Consider the following 14,608-nt stretch of genomic DNA (forward strand, 5'->3'; position numbering starts at 1 on the left):
GCAACTGAGTCCCGAGATCCATAAAGACAAGGTTCACGTGGGATACCTTCTGCTGTGTTCAGTGCACTGCCACACAGTTAGACATTCATAGACATGCTCAGAAATACTTGTTTGAATAATATGTTTTATGTGTATAACTTCTGTTTTTGTATATTGATGAATTGTGTGTCTCTGAATGTGTTTCCCATACACTGTCTAGGAAATATTCATCGATGTGGTCTGGGAGGCAGGGATATCTTGAACATATTTTCTGGCCATCAGGCCATTGTAAACCATTATGTCATGGGCTCCAAAAACTCATGGCTGTGGGCGGCACAGGTGAAGAGCCTACCTGAGCTGCAGCATGTAATTCCTTTTCTTCCCACCTGCTTGGGAGTCTTCCTTTTCCTTCTAAACATGAGAGACTAATTTTTCTGTGTTAAACATAAAAAACGAATGTGTACGTGTATATATGTGTGTATTGTGCTTATGTATGCATATGTACATATATATGTATATACATATATGTGTGCATGTATGTATATATGAAGGAAATACACCAAAACGTAAATAGTGGTTATTTCTGGATGGTGGCTTTTTCCAAATTTTCTAAAAGAAAATTACTTCTATTAACAAAGAAAACCCTACTAGATGTTATTTTTAAAGGACAGGAAAGAACATGATTATTAAATGGTTGCTTAGGTCCACCCTCAGCATGAACCTAAGACAAGGGACAAGCAGGTGTCCGGTAGGAAACAGGGTGATCGACATCTCAGTATCTTGAGAGGAGGGAAAGTGACCAGAGAGTGAATTTGGGCTGATGTGTAGGATGGGCCAAGGTTGCGAGCTGAGGAGCTGGAAACTTTGGTTGTGAAGGACAGGAACCTTGGACGGTGAAAGGAAAGAGAAGGAAAATTCAGGGGGTGGGCAGTTGGGGAGGACGAGGGAATGAGTTCATCAGGGTTTCCCCCCGAATGCAGCTATTTAGTGAAGCATGGAAAAAGTAAGGAAGAGCTGAAAGTACACTTTCAAGTTCATGAGGAGATTCTATGAAGAGATACACAGTGTGAGAGACAGAAAGCAGACATGTTTCAAGTTTGATTTTAAGCCCCTGTAATTCCAGAGGGGTTTCAGAGTGACTGAGCGTGGGGATATTGGGACCCAGGTTAGGAAGACACAGAGAGCCTCCAGGAAGGAAACTGGTTACCCTGCGTGGGCAGCAAGGTTTCGAACACGAGATTCATCATTAGGTCAAGCCCCAGCTCTTCCCCGGCCCCTCACCTCCCTCTCTCCCTTCAACTCCCACAGTCTAAGTGTAGAGGGAATGTTTTCTGATAAGAATTCTTGGGAAAGAGGCAATTTCTAACCTTTCTGAACTTGAAACAAAAAAAATAATTACATGAAACCAATATTTTCAAGGATGTTTCTCCCACACTTCCTGGTTCCATGGTGCTCTCAGAGGGTTCCCTGAGCAGAGGGGAAAGCAGAAAGAAGAAAAACAGGGAGATGAACTCTTCCTTCCTGTGACTGATTTCTTTCACGGGGGTGGCCTTCCTGAGGTGGGGAGAGCCTGGCCTGTCACTTGGGAGGGAGCACAGCAGGGTGTAACTCTGTGCCACCTTCCAGGCCAGTTGGTCCTTCTCAGTAGCTCCTAACAGCATCCTAGATAAGGAACCCTGGGGTCCGCATGAGCAGCAGACATCTATAAGCCAAAAGGAGACCCTTCAGGCAGAGTAGAAAGCAAGAAAGAACACATAAGAAAGTCACAAAATCAATCCTTAAAAAAGCTAAAGTAAAAATATACTTTCTGGTGTTTATATCTTTCCTGTATGCACGATTCAATATTTTTACTACTCTGTATCGCAGTTTGTGATTCTGATGGCTACATCAAGGAAAATTTCCAGTCTGGGCTCTACATTGAAATTTGGGGGTAGAAAAAGGTTCTTTTAAACCAGTTAACATAGTATTTGCAGAGTTCCCTGTGTATAATGGAAACAAGAGGGCACATAAAGTCCCCATCAAGGATAATACCCCCGCCCCCTGCTGCCCCATCTAATGGGGGAGATATAGTCCCTCTGTAAGAAGTCCCTGCTATAATTGGGAAGGCCAGGGAAAGCACAGAGGCTGCCTGCTAAGGAAGCCATTCAGAGCATAAACAGCTCACAATGACAACTGCCTCTCTTACTGAACTCTTAAAATGAGCCTGGCATTTTATGTATAATCTTTCATTTGGTCCTCACAACAATTCTTCAAGGTAAGTATCATTATCCTCATTTTGCAGATGAGGAACATGTCACTCTAAGAGGTTCAATAACTTGCCCAAGGTCACACAACCAGAACGTGGCAGAACATAGATATGAACCCAAGTCTTTCTGGTGTCCACTATGCACACTGCCTTCCACTGGACAAGCTCACTAAGGGAAACAATTGGATAATTCAAGCCAAAGCACACAAAGTAACATTTTACCCAAATGGTCTAAGTCCTATCATTTCCCCCTTGATCATCTGAGTAAAACACACCTGCATTAAAATACCAAGAACATTCCATGTTCCCTATATCCCATGTGTCAATCGCTCACTGGGTAGCAGAACAAGGCATGAGACAGGAATGTGGAAGAGGCTCTTTATTATGTCTTAACCATGGGAGTAGTAATTCAGGCATACTTCTGACTCACTTGCTTCCCAGTCCATCAGAGAGAAACATCAGAAGATACAGCCAACTGAAGATGCACTTAAAAACATATTGCCAAATAGTTGCCTCAAATTCTTTATGGACCAAGAAAGGGTTTAAATCTATAATATATAAATATGTTCCCCATTCGTGGCTATTATTATACCACTGGATGTCCAATGATGTCTCTTATGCACCCAGGGTCTGCAGAACATCTCCAGTAGCTCAGAAAGCTTATGTCATGAATGTCTAGTATTTGAATGGAGCCTACATTGTATTATATAAAGTATTTATAAAAAGGGTGTCTATACCTGAATAGTGGGAGATAGGAGAAATATCAACATAGGGCCCTCCTTAAAGATAAAAGAATAATGAGGAGGTCTGGTTAATAAAAGCCACTGCTCTACTGAAGTGGGTCCCACTGATTCTTGCCCCTCATGGAAAATGCCAAAGACAAGTACTTCTGGACAGTGTGTGCTGTCGGATGTGAAAATGCAGTTCAAACACTACAAAACTCAGGTTTTCCAGCGATGGAGTGTGCCGAGGATTCCAAACCAGGCATCCCACAGAATTATGAGGGAAATATATCTAAAAGCTAACTACAGGCCCCTACCCTGGCCTACTGAATTGAAATGCCAAAGGTATAGGGTGATTGGATGTGGAACATATATATGAATTCCAAGCTGAGAGATATTTTCTAAATAATAGAAATAATTATCATCCAAACAAATTTAATGGCCTTTCCCCCTGCCCCCACACTTTCATTTAAACTTTTCTTATTAGTCCTTTTTAATGATGATTCTTAGAAAATCATCTCAAAGAGATTATGAATGGCCATCATTTTTGAAGTTAAGAGCTATGCATTGGTGTTCACTACTCTTTCATGAAGTTACCAACTGGGCTATGTAAAATAATAGCCTCCTTATGAATGTGTCTGTATTTTCTCAGGGTTTAGAGAACAAGCATTCAGTATGCCTACATGCATTTATTTCTTAGATGTCTCACACATCAAACTAGCAGACAGATGTACAGGTGCACAGAGACAATTATAACTTGAGGTTTAAAAGGGGGTAAAAATTCTTCTGCAAGACCTAATGGATATATATATATATATATATATATATATATATATATATATATATATATATATATATAATGAAGTGACCCAAACCTCTTCTAGATAGGTCCTTGAGGATAAGATGGATCTACAAAATACGTGAGATGCTTTCCAAGACCTTGGGAATCCACAAACATCCAGACATCACTTAGGAGATCAATTCTCCTTTGCAGGAGCCACCATAGCACAGTGGTTAAGGACAGCCTTGGAATCAAACCAACCACAGTACAGATCTCACCCCCTTCACTTGCCAGTTGTATGATCCTGGGCAGGGCCTCTCAGGGCTTCAGTCTGCAAAATGGAGGTAATGGTATTACCTACCCATAATGTTGTGGTGCAAATTACATGAAATGATGCAAGCCAGACACTCAGCTCTTTGCCTAGCATGTGCTAAACACTCAACAAATATTAGCTATTAATAATAATAATGACAATAAAAATATTTTTAAAAACTGTCTCTCCCTTCAGAATTTTAAGAACTGTGTAAAGAATAAAATGTCAAAGTCAGCATCTATAAAACCGTTAAATTCTGCCACTAAATTCTCCAGATCTTATAGCACATCTATACATTAAACTGGCAATGACAGTAACTTATAGTGTGGGGAACTAACTAATCAGGATGGCAGATACCACCCCTCTGCCCCACCTCCCTATTAATGTAATGTATATAAAATTCCTAAGACCCTTTGCCTTAGTAAAGATGAACTCTGTGGTCACCAGCACCTTCTATGAGTTACTTCACAAATGCTTGTGTACAGCTCCTGGCTTTCTTCAGAATCTCCTCTCCTTTCTGAATTCTAAGTATCCCCTATCTTCCTCACAGCTCAGAGTAACTGCCATTTTACTTTGATGCTGAAGTGTTTTCTTTCCCTAATGAACAGTTTTTGGCTGGCTGGAGTTCTTACTAAGGGAGTTTGAAATTGTTTTCTCATTTCTATATGGCAAGTATGATGGAACCTTTAGCATCATAATCTGAGCCACAGTCAAATATGAGATCATACTCTTTAATTTACCTTGGACTTTTCTCTTGGCTGAGCCATTGCTTTTTAGAATATTTCACACCTCCAATAGCACTAGAAGTTAACTTTCTTTGAGGGGCCTTATTAAAGAAACGATTCCATTGCTTCTGGTGTCTGAGTAGAGTAGGTGTGGCCACACTGGAATATGGAAGCTGAGTCTCTGGAAGGCTCCCTCATTCACCCATTGATCCACTCCTTCAGCCAGCCATGTGGCCTCACAAACCAACCACATGCCTTGGAAAAATCACAGATTACCACATGTCACGAACCCTAGAGATACTTGAAATCGGGAATTTTAGGTCACTTACTGCCAAAGACGTGCTACATAAATGGTTAAACTTTTCTCGGTTTCTTTCCCCCCAAATGAATGTCATAGTGAGACTTGCTGGCAAGGCACAGGGATCCTAAAAGAGTTGAAACAAAGAAACAAAACAGAAGGGTATGAAATAAACACTAATGATCACTGTCACTAGGACTTCATATTTAACGCATCTCTCTTTATATTCTTCCTGGCTCTCCTCCTGCTTTTATGTGTGGGATGTTGGGAAACTACAGGACTGCTCAACGAGCATCTAATGCGAGGAAAAGTATATGGATTTGAGCCCTGCCAGAGTTAGTGAAAGTGGCCAGTCAGCGATCCTCATCTGGATCCTGGACTTGGTTGGCTTCTTCTGAACCTTCAGACCAAGGAATGTCCTACACAGCACTGTGTTCCCTCCATTTCCTCTTCTAAAAAAATGATGGTGTATCTGCCAGGTTGCACTCTGTGCATTGGGTTGCTAGAAATACAGTAGGTTGCACTGATGATTTAACTCTGTTTTCTATAAAGGGCTACGGGATCTCGTGCAGATTTTTGCAAAGTCATATGCAAATCACAGAGCCCCGGCCCTTTTCTTAACAGGATGGCAACCTTGCTCCTCGGTGGCACCTGGGACCTGGAGATCCTTTCTCCACTTACGTTTAGCGCGCAGCCTGGGACTTGTCCCTGCAGCTCACCGGGTTAGCCGTGCCGCCGTTGGGACCTCCCACCTGGACTCCCATCACCCACCTCTCTTGAGACTGCTCTGGCAGGGCTGGTGTGGGGTACAGCCTTTGCTCAGAGGGCAACATGTTCCAGGCAAAATCTGCCCCCCTGGGCCATGGGCTTGCCCCTCGGGCTCCCTGCTTCTCTACCAGGTGCGATTCGAGGTTGCTGAGCTTCTCTCCAAAGTTGAAAATGGTGGGACGGTAGGGATCTGTGAGAGGCCCCATGACCCAAGCCACTCCCCCTGACTCCCAATCCAAACACCAGGCACCCCGGGTCCTCTTCGCCCCAGGCGTCTGCCATGTGAGTGGGCATGCTCATCCGAGGGACATACTTATCTCTGGAGTTTTTGTCCAGATTGAACATTTCTATTGTCAGTGGCTCCTGACCTGGAAAACCCATCATTCTAATCTAGCCCTCCTCCCCCACATCATGAGAAAGAGGGAGGAGGAATAAGGGGTAGTTTATGGTAGAGAAGAGGAGGGTTAACTCTAGCGGTTCCCGAACATTGGCCCAACCATGTCCCCAACCAGTGTTCTCTCTGTGTCAGCCTGCCCAGGTTTTGTCGGGATTTCCTGGCTCCTCTAACTTCACTCTGGTTCAAAGACCACCCTCCTGACTCCCAAATTATCCTGTCGGGGGTGGGGGATGGGAAGAGGGAGAAGAAATAAATGAAACAAACTGGCTGCATGTTGGTAACTGTTGAGACTAGATGGTCGGTTCATGGGCATTCATTATACCATCTCTCCACTTTTGTATGTGTTTGCAATTTTTCATAATAAAAGTTAAAAGTTTAAAAAGCCCTCCAGCTTCCAAGACACTCAAGAGAGCCCCATCCCCTAACAGAGTTTCCTGGAAACCCCACACCAAGGCAAGAAAGAGGCAAAGAGGATTCCATTACCTACATATATATATATGTATATATATATACTCATTTTCTAATTTTTTAAGGCCCACTGCTTTATTTTCAATAGACTAAACCATATTTCTAAGAGGGCCCCACGTTGGGCTTACTTCCTCCAGCTGGGTTATGGGGGAGGGCTGGGTAAAGGGGTCTTTAAAATCCTGAAAGTTTACACTTCCATGTACCTCGCAATCTTGTGAGGATGGGACTTGTTCAGTGTTCTGAACTTTGTGGAGGAAACACGCGCCCAATTCACAGTGTCACTCCCTGGAATTGCACCTGGCTCAGGAAAGGACTGTCTTTGTACTTGAACTTAATCCAATGGAGAACCTTAACACGGGCATTTGCATGACTGAGAATTGCTGCTGTCTTTTTTCCGTATGTCACTTTCATGAATGTGTTCTAATAAAATGATTCTAAAGCAGGCTGTTGATATACAGTGATTTATAAATACTCTCTGTTGAGTGCTGAGGCCATTAATTTTCTACCAAGAATCCACCCCATCCCACTTTCTGGAAAGGTCTGTCTAGCTGGGGACAGACGCAGTGAGCATACATGTGGCATGCCGTCATGGCGGCACTTCTGCAGTTGCTATCACTAATAAGAATCATGTCAACCACAGCAATTTTGTGTTCTGGTTGCCTAGCAGCAGAATTTGTTTTCCAGAAGAAAGATGGCCATATGTAGTAGATTAGTATGGTGGGGAGAGCGGAGGAGGCAGGGCAAGAACAGGAGTAGAATTCACTTTACCAGGGAGGGGTGGGTGGGGAGCAAGGTGGAAGGGGAGACAAAGGCAGCCAAAAAGAGAGACAAGCAAAGTTCAAACTTGTTCAGTGATAAATCTCAGCACATTCAAAAGATAGTGTTGTGAAATTTTATTTACAAAATAGCACCTTTTGCTCTCTAGCCATAGCAAGTCAGAAATCTCCAAATCTCATTAAGCAAACTGGAAGCAAAAGAAGAAAATCTATATTTCTGAAGGTAGATATTTTGAGAAACACTTTTTATCCCAATCTTTATTCCCCTCAGCCGGGCTGGCCAGGGCACTGCCATGAGCTGGTAACAAACTTAGTCTGGTTCTCTGGGGAAGCAGGCATTGTTAGAAACGTCATGGGGCAAGGGGTGGGTCAGGAGGGCAGAACCAGACAAAGAGGCTTCCATTTACTGAGCACGTTTCTCATACAGATGCTGGGAAGGCACCTGATATACATCATCTCCTCTAATCTTCACAGTCATCCTGAGGGGCAGGCAGTTCTGTCTTCATTTTCCAGCTGAAGAGGCTGAAGCTAAGAGAAGTAAATAACTTACACGATAAGTCATAAAGCTAGAAAATAGCAGCTCTGAGATTCAAATGTAGGTCTCTCATCTCCAGATCCATGCTTTTTCAAACCACAGGCCTGATGGCCCAGTGCCATCTTGGGATCTCCCCTGTGTACTGTCACAGTCTTCACCTTAATGAATTGTGCACCTTCTGTATGCCATGGGGGTAGGGGGCGAGCACAGCCAGTATCCTGCTCTTCCTTGTGTGATTGGAGGTCTCTTCCAGGCCAGGTCTTTGTGGCCACATCCATGTCCCTGTGACTTATGCAGAGCACAGGCTGATGAGGCTAAGATCACCATCTGGCTTTCACAGGGATTTGCTCACTCAGCAAATACCTAGTACCTGCAAGTACTGGGCATTATGAACTAGGTGGACAAATATAGACTCACCCCGTTCTCAGGGAGCTTACCAGTAGAGGAGACATACATTAATCAAGTAACTCATCAATGGATCTATAATAACCGCTGAAAGGGACCTTGAAGATCACTGAGATCAACAAATGAAATGAGACCCAGAATAGCTACCCAGTTTGCCCAAGACTACACAGCGAGTTAGGGGCAGAGGACTAGAACTCAGAACTCCTGTTTTTCACTCTTAGACTACTGTTTTCCCTGCCACATCACACTCTAGTCTGCTACAAACATAGACTGCCCCCAGCCCCAAACAGCCAGATAAACATGTTGATCAATCAGTACGCTAGCCCGTCTAGGAGAATCCAGATAGCACATTTTGTAATGATAATCAAAGAGTATAGTGAACCAAATCCCCAAGGATGGCATATACTCAAGCCATATTTATAGACTTATTTCAGAGCCCAAAGCAGGAGCAGAGAGGCAAGGCTCTCATGTTGTAGCAACCTTGCCTAATAAGGATGCTCGCAGGTGTTTCGGTGTTTTGGTCTGACCCCAGTATTTCCTCATCTCCCAGGTTCAGCAGATATTCATTCACTCATTAATTCAGCAGATATTTACTGAGTGTCCACTAGTCCACTAGGCACAGTTCTCAGAGCTGGGGACACAGCAGTGAACAAAATGGACTGCCCTTGTGGAGCATACTTTCTAGCTTAGGGGAAGACAGACAATCCACCAAGTAAAGAAGTAAATAACACAGCAAATTAGAAAGTGATAAGTGTTACAAAGAAAAGTAAATCAAGAAAGGGGTAGGCAGTCTCTGAGGCGGGGATGCATTTTTAGGGTGGTTGGGATAGAGACCTACCTGAGAAAATGATGTTCCAGATCATCATTTACATACACACACACACACACACACACACACTCACACTATGCACTGTGAAGAGTCCCGTAAGCCTTCCCCTACCTCCTGCAGAAAAATAAGTTTGTCAGTGGAATGTCCCAGAGTCTGATTCCTAGCTTGCTTTTTTTGTTCTTAAATTTGAGCATGTATCAGACTCATCCGGAGGACTTGTTAAAACAGATTGCTGGGCCCCACTCCCAGAGTTTGTGATTCAGTAGGTGGGGGTAGACCCAAGAATTTGCATTTCTAACAAATTCCCAAGTAATACTAATGCTTCTTCTCCAGGGACCACACTTTTAAAGCCACCAAGTTAATCTATTATAGATGGAAGGTCCCTGTTACCCAAAAAAGGATGCATCCATTCACTAGGGTGCATGGATATTATCAGAGTAGCTATCCTTGAAGAGCAGGGGTCTATCAAGAAAGGGGACTATTTTTAATTGGGGTAAGCTTCAGAAACCCCAGCCTGAGGCCCCAAGCACTGAGGAGGTAGGGCAAGGAACAGTTCCTGGAAAGGTGGCAACAATAATATTTCATTGCTTATCTAATAGTGCTTTGCATTTTCATAGCATTTAATACTTTTGCAAGTCCTTTAGCCCACTATCCTCTTTTGGCACAGTTAGCTTGTGAGGTAGACAGAATAGGTGTCATTATCACATTTTTTGGAAACTTGAGACACAAAGAGGTTATATGACCTCCCTTGGGCATCAAGGAACCCCAGTGGCCTTATGACTAGTCCAGTGTTCTTTCTCTTTTAACACTTCATAATGCTAGCTATGGTTTCCTCCTTGGCCATCTACCCATTGGTCATTGAAATCCAGGACATCTAGTCACTCTGCCTTTTGCTCTGTTTAAAATCCCACTCGCTGCAAGTGGATCATCCATGTGGGCGATTAACTGTGGCAAATACTAAGCCTTGCATGAGTTTCCTCTGCCATAAACACATCTCTTCTACTACCAGCTATTGTGCATAGAAAATGCTAACTCATTTTAATATTAGCCTAAGCTAGAACTAATCATTATGAAAGCAAACCTGCTGGGGGAAAAGCACACATAATACTTCCAAAGGCAAATAGAAATGGCATTTTGATTATATGTACCATTGCTTCCTTTCCATTAGCGGAGATAATTGAAAATTTTCTGTATCACTAAAGCACACAGCAAAATGAGAGTGGGTTTTGTTAAATCTGATGGCTGGTGAATCACTTTCCCAGGTATTCAAATATATATTAAAAAAAAAAAAACACATGGGCATGAAAGGTAAAATTCTCCCTTCCAGTATTTGCTCTTCTGGTGATTTTCTCCAGTCCTGCACTGATTCCTCACAGTGAGAGAGTGAAGTCTCTCATTGGATCTCACAGACACTGGGTTTCAAAGAGCTGTCTCTTTTCAACTTCCATACTGTTTTTGACCAACCAAGAGCCCAAGGTTTTAAAAGTTTTATTTCTAAAACTGCCCTCATCTGTCCCTCAACCCATTGACATTCTGACATCTTCCTTTAGTACTGCCATTGGGACCACTCATTGGTTCAATAAGCATTTATTAAGCACTTATTGTGACCAGACCTTGTAAGAGCCACTGAAAAGGCTATAAAATTGAGTTAGAACTAATCCTGTCCTCAAAGAACATGGCATATAATAGAATCCCACTATAAATTATATAGAATAATTAACATTCAAGTCTATTCTGGATGCAAATTATAAACCCATGTAAGTTTCTCCCATTTTCATTCTCTTTACTCACTGTATGCTTAATTAAAGCTAACTGATGAGTTATTTTAGCTTCAACATAAAATAGGCATCATTAGGAAAAAAGATGTACCTGGGAAGGAAAAGAGTGGGATGGAGAAGGAGCACTGCTCTCTATTCTGAGCTCGCATGGAGATCTGCATCAGCAGCCCAAAAGCATGGTAACAGGGTATAGGATCTACAATCTGCTGTTGATTTCCACACATGGACTGTCACAAACTGACTATATAAGGGCATAAAGCTTATATGATTAGAAATTCCATATTGATGAAAGATCCAGTGTGAATGTGTTTTTACTGAGTTTTAGAGTCCAAAGTATGATATAAAAATGACTATTCCTTAAGAAAAAGTCCATGCCCACTACAACACAGGGACTGAGCAAATAAGAAAACAGGTGGATCTGGGGGAGATGGGGTGAGATGCAGAAGATTCTATTAGTTGGGTCAGTGTTAGAGAGTCCATGAGAAGAAGAGATTCAGACCACAATCCAACAATGCATGTGTATGTGCATGTTTGTGTGTGGATATATACACAATTACCTATACATAGAAAGGTGTTGAAGGCCAGTAAAAAGGATTTTGTAAGAATGTGAGCCCTTAAATAAATTTTTTTTTAATTTTTTTTAACGTTTATTTATTTTTGAGACAGAGAGAGAGCATGAATGGGGGAGGGTCAGAGAGAAGGAGACACAGAATCCGAAGCAGGCTCCAGGCCCCGAGCTGTCAGCACAGGGCCCAACGCGGGGTTCGAACTTAGGGACCGCAGGATCATGACCTGAGCTGAAGTTGGCCACTTAACTGACTGAGCCACCCAGGCACCCCTAAATTCTAAATTCATAATCCAAAAAAGAAGATGAGTTTACCAAAAGTACAGCTGAAAGATAAGGATAAAATTGTAGTTCTGCTGACCAAGTGACTCAAAGAATACCACTAACACCCTTCCCCCTGTTTATTGGGCCACCTGAATGTGCAGCACCTTAAAGTAGCTGCTCAGGCTCTGACCCCCCTCTGTGTTAGGTTGGGCTTTGTGGATAGTAGAATCCCAAGAGAGGGGGTTGGGGCAGATATGCAGCTAAATCTCAGATCTGTCTCGTGAACTCTGTTTCTGCCAGCTCTGCAAGCCTCTCCTGGCCCTAGAGGGGGTTTTCACAGCACAGGTGCTATATCCAGTCTTACCAGTGACTATCAAGCATGCTAGTGGCATGATAAAGTAACCAGGCATACTGTGGGTGGATGTGGTCATGGATAGTGGTAGACACAGAGAGAATTTAGAGGATTCAGAAATAGCAGAGATGGGGGATGGGGTCTCTATGTATCTGCCTTTGAGTTTCTGGGATGATGGAATAAGGAGTGTCATTCTGTTTGTAAGAATATCCAAGGACTTTGTTGTCTATTAGTGGTGGCCTTTTAATGGGCCTTACACCCAAGCATAACCTAGAGTTTTTAGATTTGGTTTTGCCAAGTTTTGCCCAGTTGTTATGGCACCAATCAGGGTAAAAAGAAGTAATAGGGTGGGAGTGGGAACTGAAACATAGTTGATGTAAAAGCAGGATTTAGATTGCATTGGTTTGGCACACTTACTCAGAGAGTGACCCAAAGTATGGCACTCCAAGTATTGCTCTGGTGTCGCATAGATTCATGAGGACTTGCACGGACTTCTTGGCCCTGAGAAGAGCAAGTCAGTGATAAAATTGATTTACATAGTTCAGTTCCTCCAAGACCAGATGGAAGTTAAGATGGAAATAGGAGGCTTTGTACTTTCCAGACTCTTCCTACATTCTCATTTGGTGTTGAATGTGTTACATATTGCTTTATTTTTTGGTATTTCTGGGACTATCCAACCAACAGATTTGTTGGAGAGCCATAGATGTAGACCTCCAAGCCCAGCCATCACAAACAATCTAAGTACTCTCAGGCTTAGAGATGGAATAGGTCATTAAAGAGGGGGGCCCTTGTAGGGCACAATTGATTGGTTAATGTTGCAGAATATAAGTGGTGACATTTCAGCTTCATGGCACAGTCCAAGATTGTTGATAGGGCCAGCAGGTGCCTAGGCTTCTAGGAGAGGCCATCAACTCAGCATTCCTAGCTTCTGAGGAATGAATGACTCAAAAATTAAAGTGAGAAGGTAATTAGTCCACTGTGTCTGATGGTGTAACAAATACAATTGCTTAGATCATCCCACATGCCCATTTCCCATCATGCTATTGGCCCCATATTTGGCCATAATAGTCAGAAACCTGGCTTGTTTTCTCCTGGATTAAATGTCTTATATAAGAATGCATATACAAGTAGAGGTGGAGAATGTAGAGGGTTGGGATGGGGTAGCATCAATAGTTACATTGGACATATTGGTCTCTTTGGCAAATGCTTGACATGGGGGAGGCATGTCAAGGATTATGCCCAAAGTAATGTGATGATTTGGGTTCTAGATGGTCCCCTCAACTATCAGAGACTTGGGAAAGACTAATACATCCAAAGGGTCAATGAGGGGGTCATTCATCAAAAAAAAAAACAAGAAAATGGATGTTGTCAGTAATTGGTGACTCTCAACAAATACTTAGATATCCATCACATAATTTATTCATTCAACAAATATTTATTGAATACCTACTCTGCCAGGCACTATTTTAGACAACAGCAACAACAACAACAAAACAGAGATTTCCTACCCTCATGGAGCTGACATTCTGGTGGGAATACAGACAAATAAGTAAAATATATAAAGTGCAAGCTGATGATATATGCCATATAGAAAAACATAACTTCAGAGGGAGGTGAGGAGTGGAGGGGGTGAGGGAAGAAGTGAGAGGAGGGTCTGAGTTCTATTGACTGACATGAACAGGGATATAGATTATAATGAAATTATACTCACTCCCAAGTCACATAGTGGTGATGAGGCTGTGAGTGTTGGAGGAGGTGGTGGTGGTGAGGGTTCTAGTAGGAGGACACACAAGGTTTTAGAAATCTCTCTCCATTACTCCCCAGTCAAACATGAAGATGTGGGGAGGAGTGGTCTTACCTAGGAACAGATAGCAGCTCTCAAGTAAGATGGCTTCTTCCCCAGCCTTCATGCCTCCATTGGAACCAAGAGGATGCCCAAGAGTGTGCCCTAGAATTCACATGGGTCCCCAGACTACTCCCTCGGTCTCCACCAGTCCAAGGGAGCCTTTCTGATGTGGTATTAGGCTGGGTCAGAGGAAACTATATTCCATTCAGACTGATAAGGACCTCACCTGTACTATTTCCAAACATCCCTCAAAGTTCACATGATAAGATCCTTGAACGTAAACCCATATATGGTCCAAATATAAAATGAATCTAGGAACCAAGAGTTCATGGAATACAGTATGCAAAAATGTCTGGAAGCTCCAAGGGGCATTGCAGATCATGAGAAGTGTCACAGTATTTTTATCCTTAATAGATTGAAAATATCAATTCCCTTTCATTACCTCCCCCAGTTCCCAGTAGACTGCAGGGTGCCTTAAGTGTAGCTTGATAAAGGTTTAGCAGCAGCAGGAAGAATAGTTTCCAACTATGCCTGTTTAGAGACAAACCTCAGTCACCAGTAC

General features: G+C 42.7%; 1 protein-coding gene across 7 annotated transcripts in view; it reads left to right on the forward strand.

The window, feature by feature from the left end:
- Nucleotides 1–14,608, forward strand: part of KALRN (kalirin RhoGEF kinase) — a 598,446-nt gene that overhangs the window by 407,861 nt on the left and 175,977 nt on the right. For 2 of the 7 annotated variants that reach the window (XM_042954416.1, XM_042954417.1), the window contains exon 34: nt 5,688–6,154. The exons of the other annotated variants lie outside the window; for them this stretch is intronic. In XM_042954416.1, coding sequence (XP_042810350.1) covers nt 5,688–5,750 — 63 coding nt within the window. In that variant the 3' untranslated portion in view covers nt 5,751–6,154. Of the gene's footprint in view, nt 1–5,687; nt 6,155–14,608 lie in introns of those variants that run through there. 7 annotated transcript variants of the gene reach the window in all.

The sequence above is a fragment of the Panthera leo genome, chromosome C2 (assembly GCF_018350215.1).
Source record: "Panthera leo isolate Ple1 chromosome C2, P.leo_Ple1_pat1.1, whole genome shotgun sequence".
In the NCBI taxonomy this organism is placed as follows: domain Eukaryota; kingdom Metazoa; phylum Chordata; class Mammalia; order Carnivora; family Felidae; genus Panthera; species Panthera leo.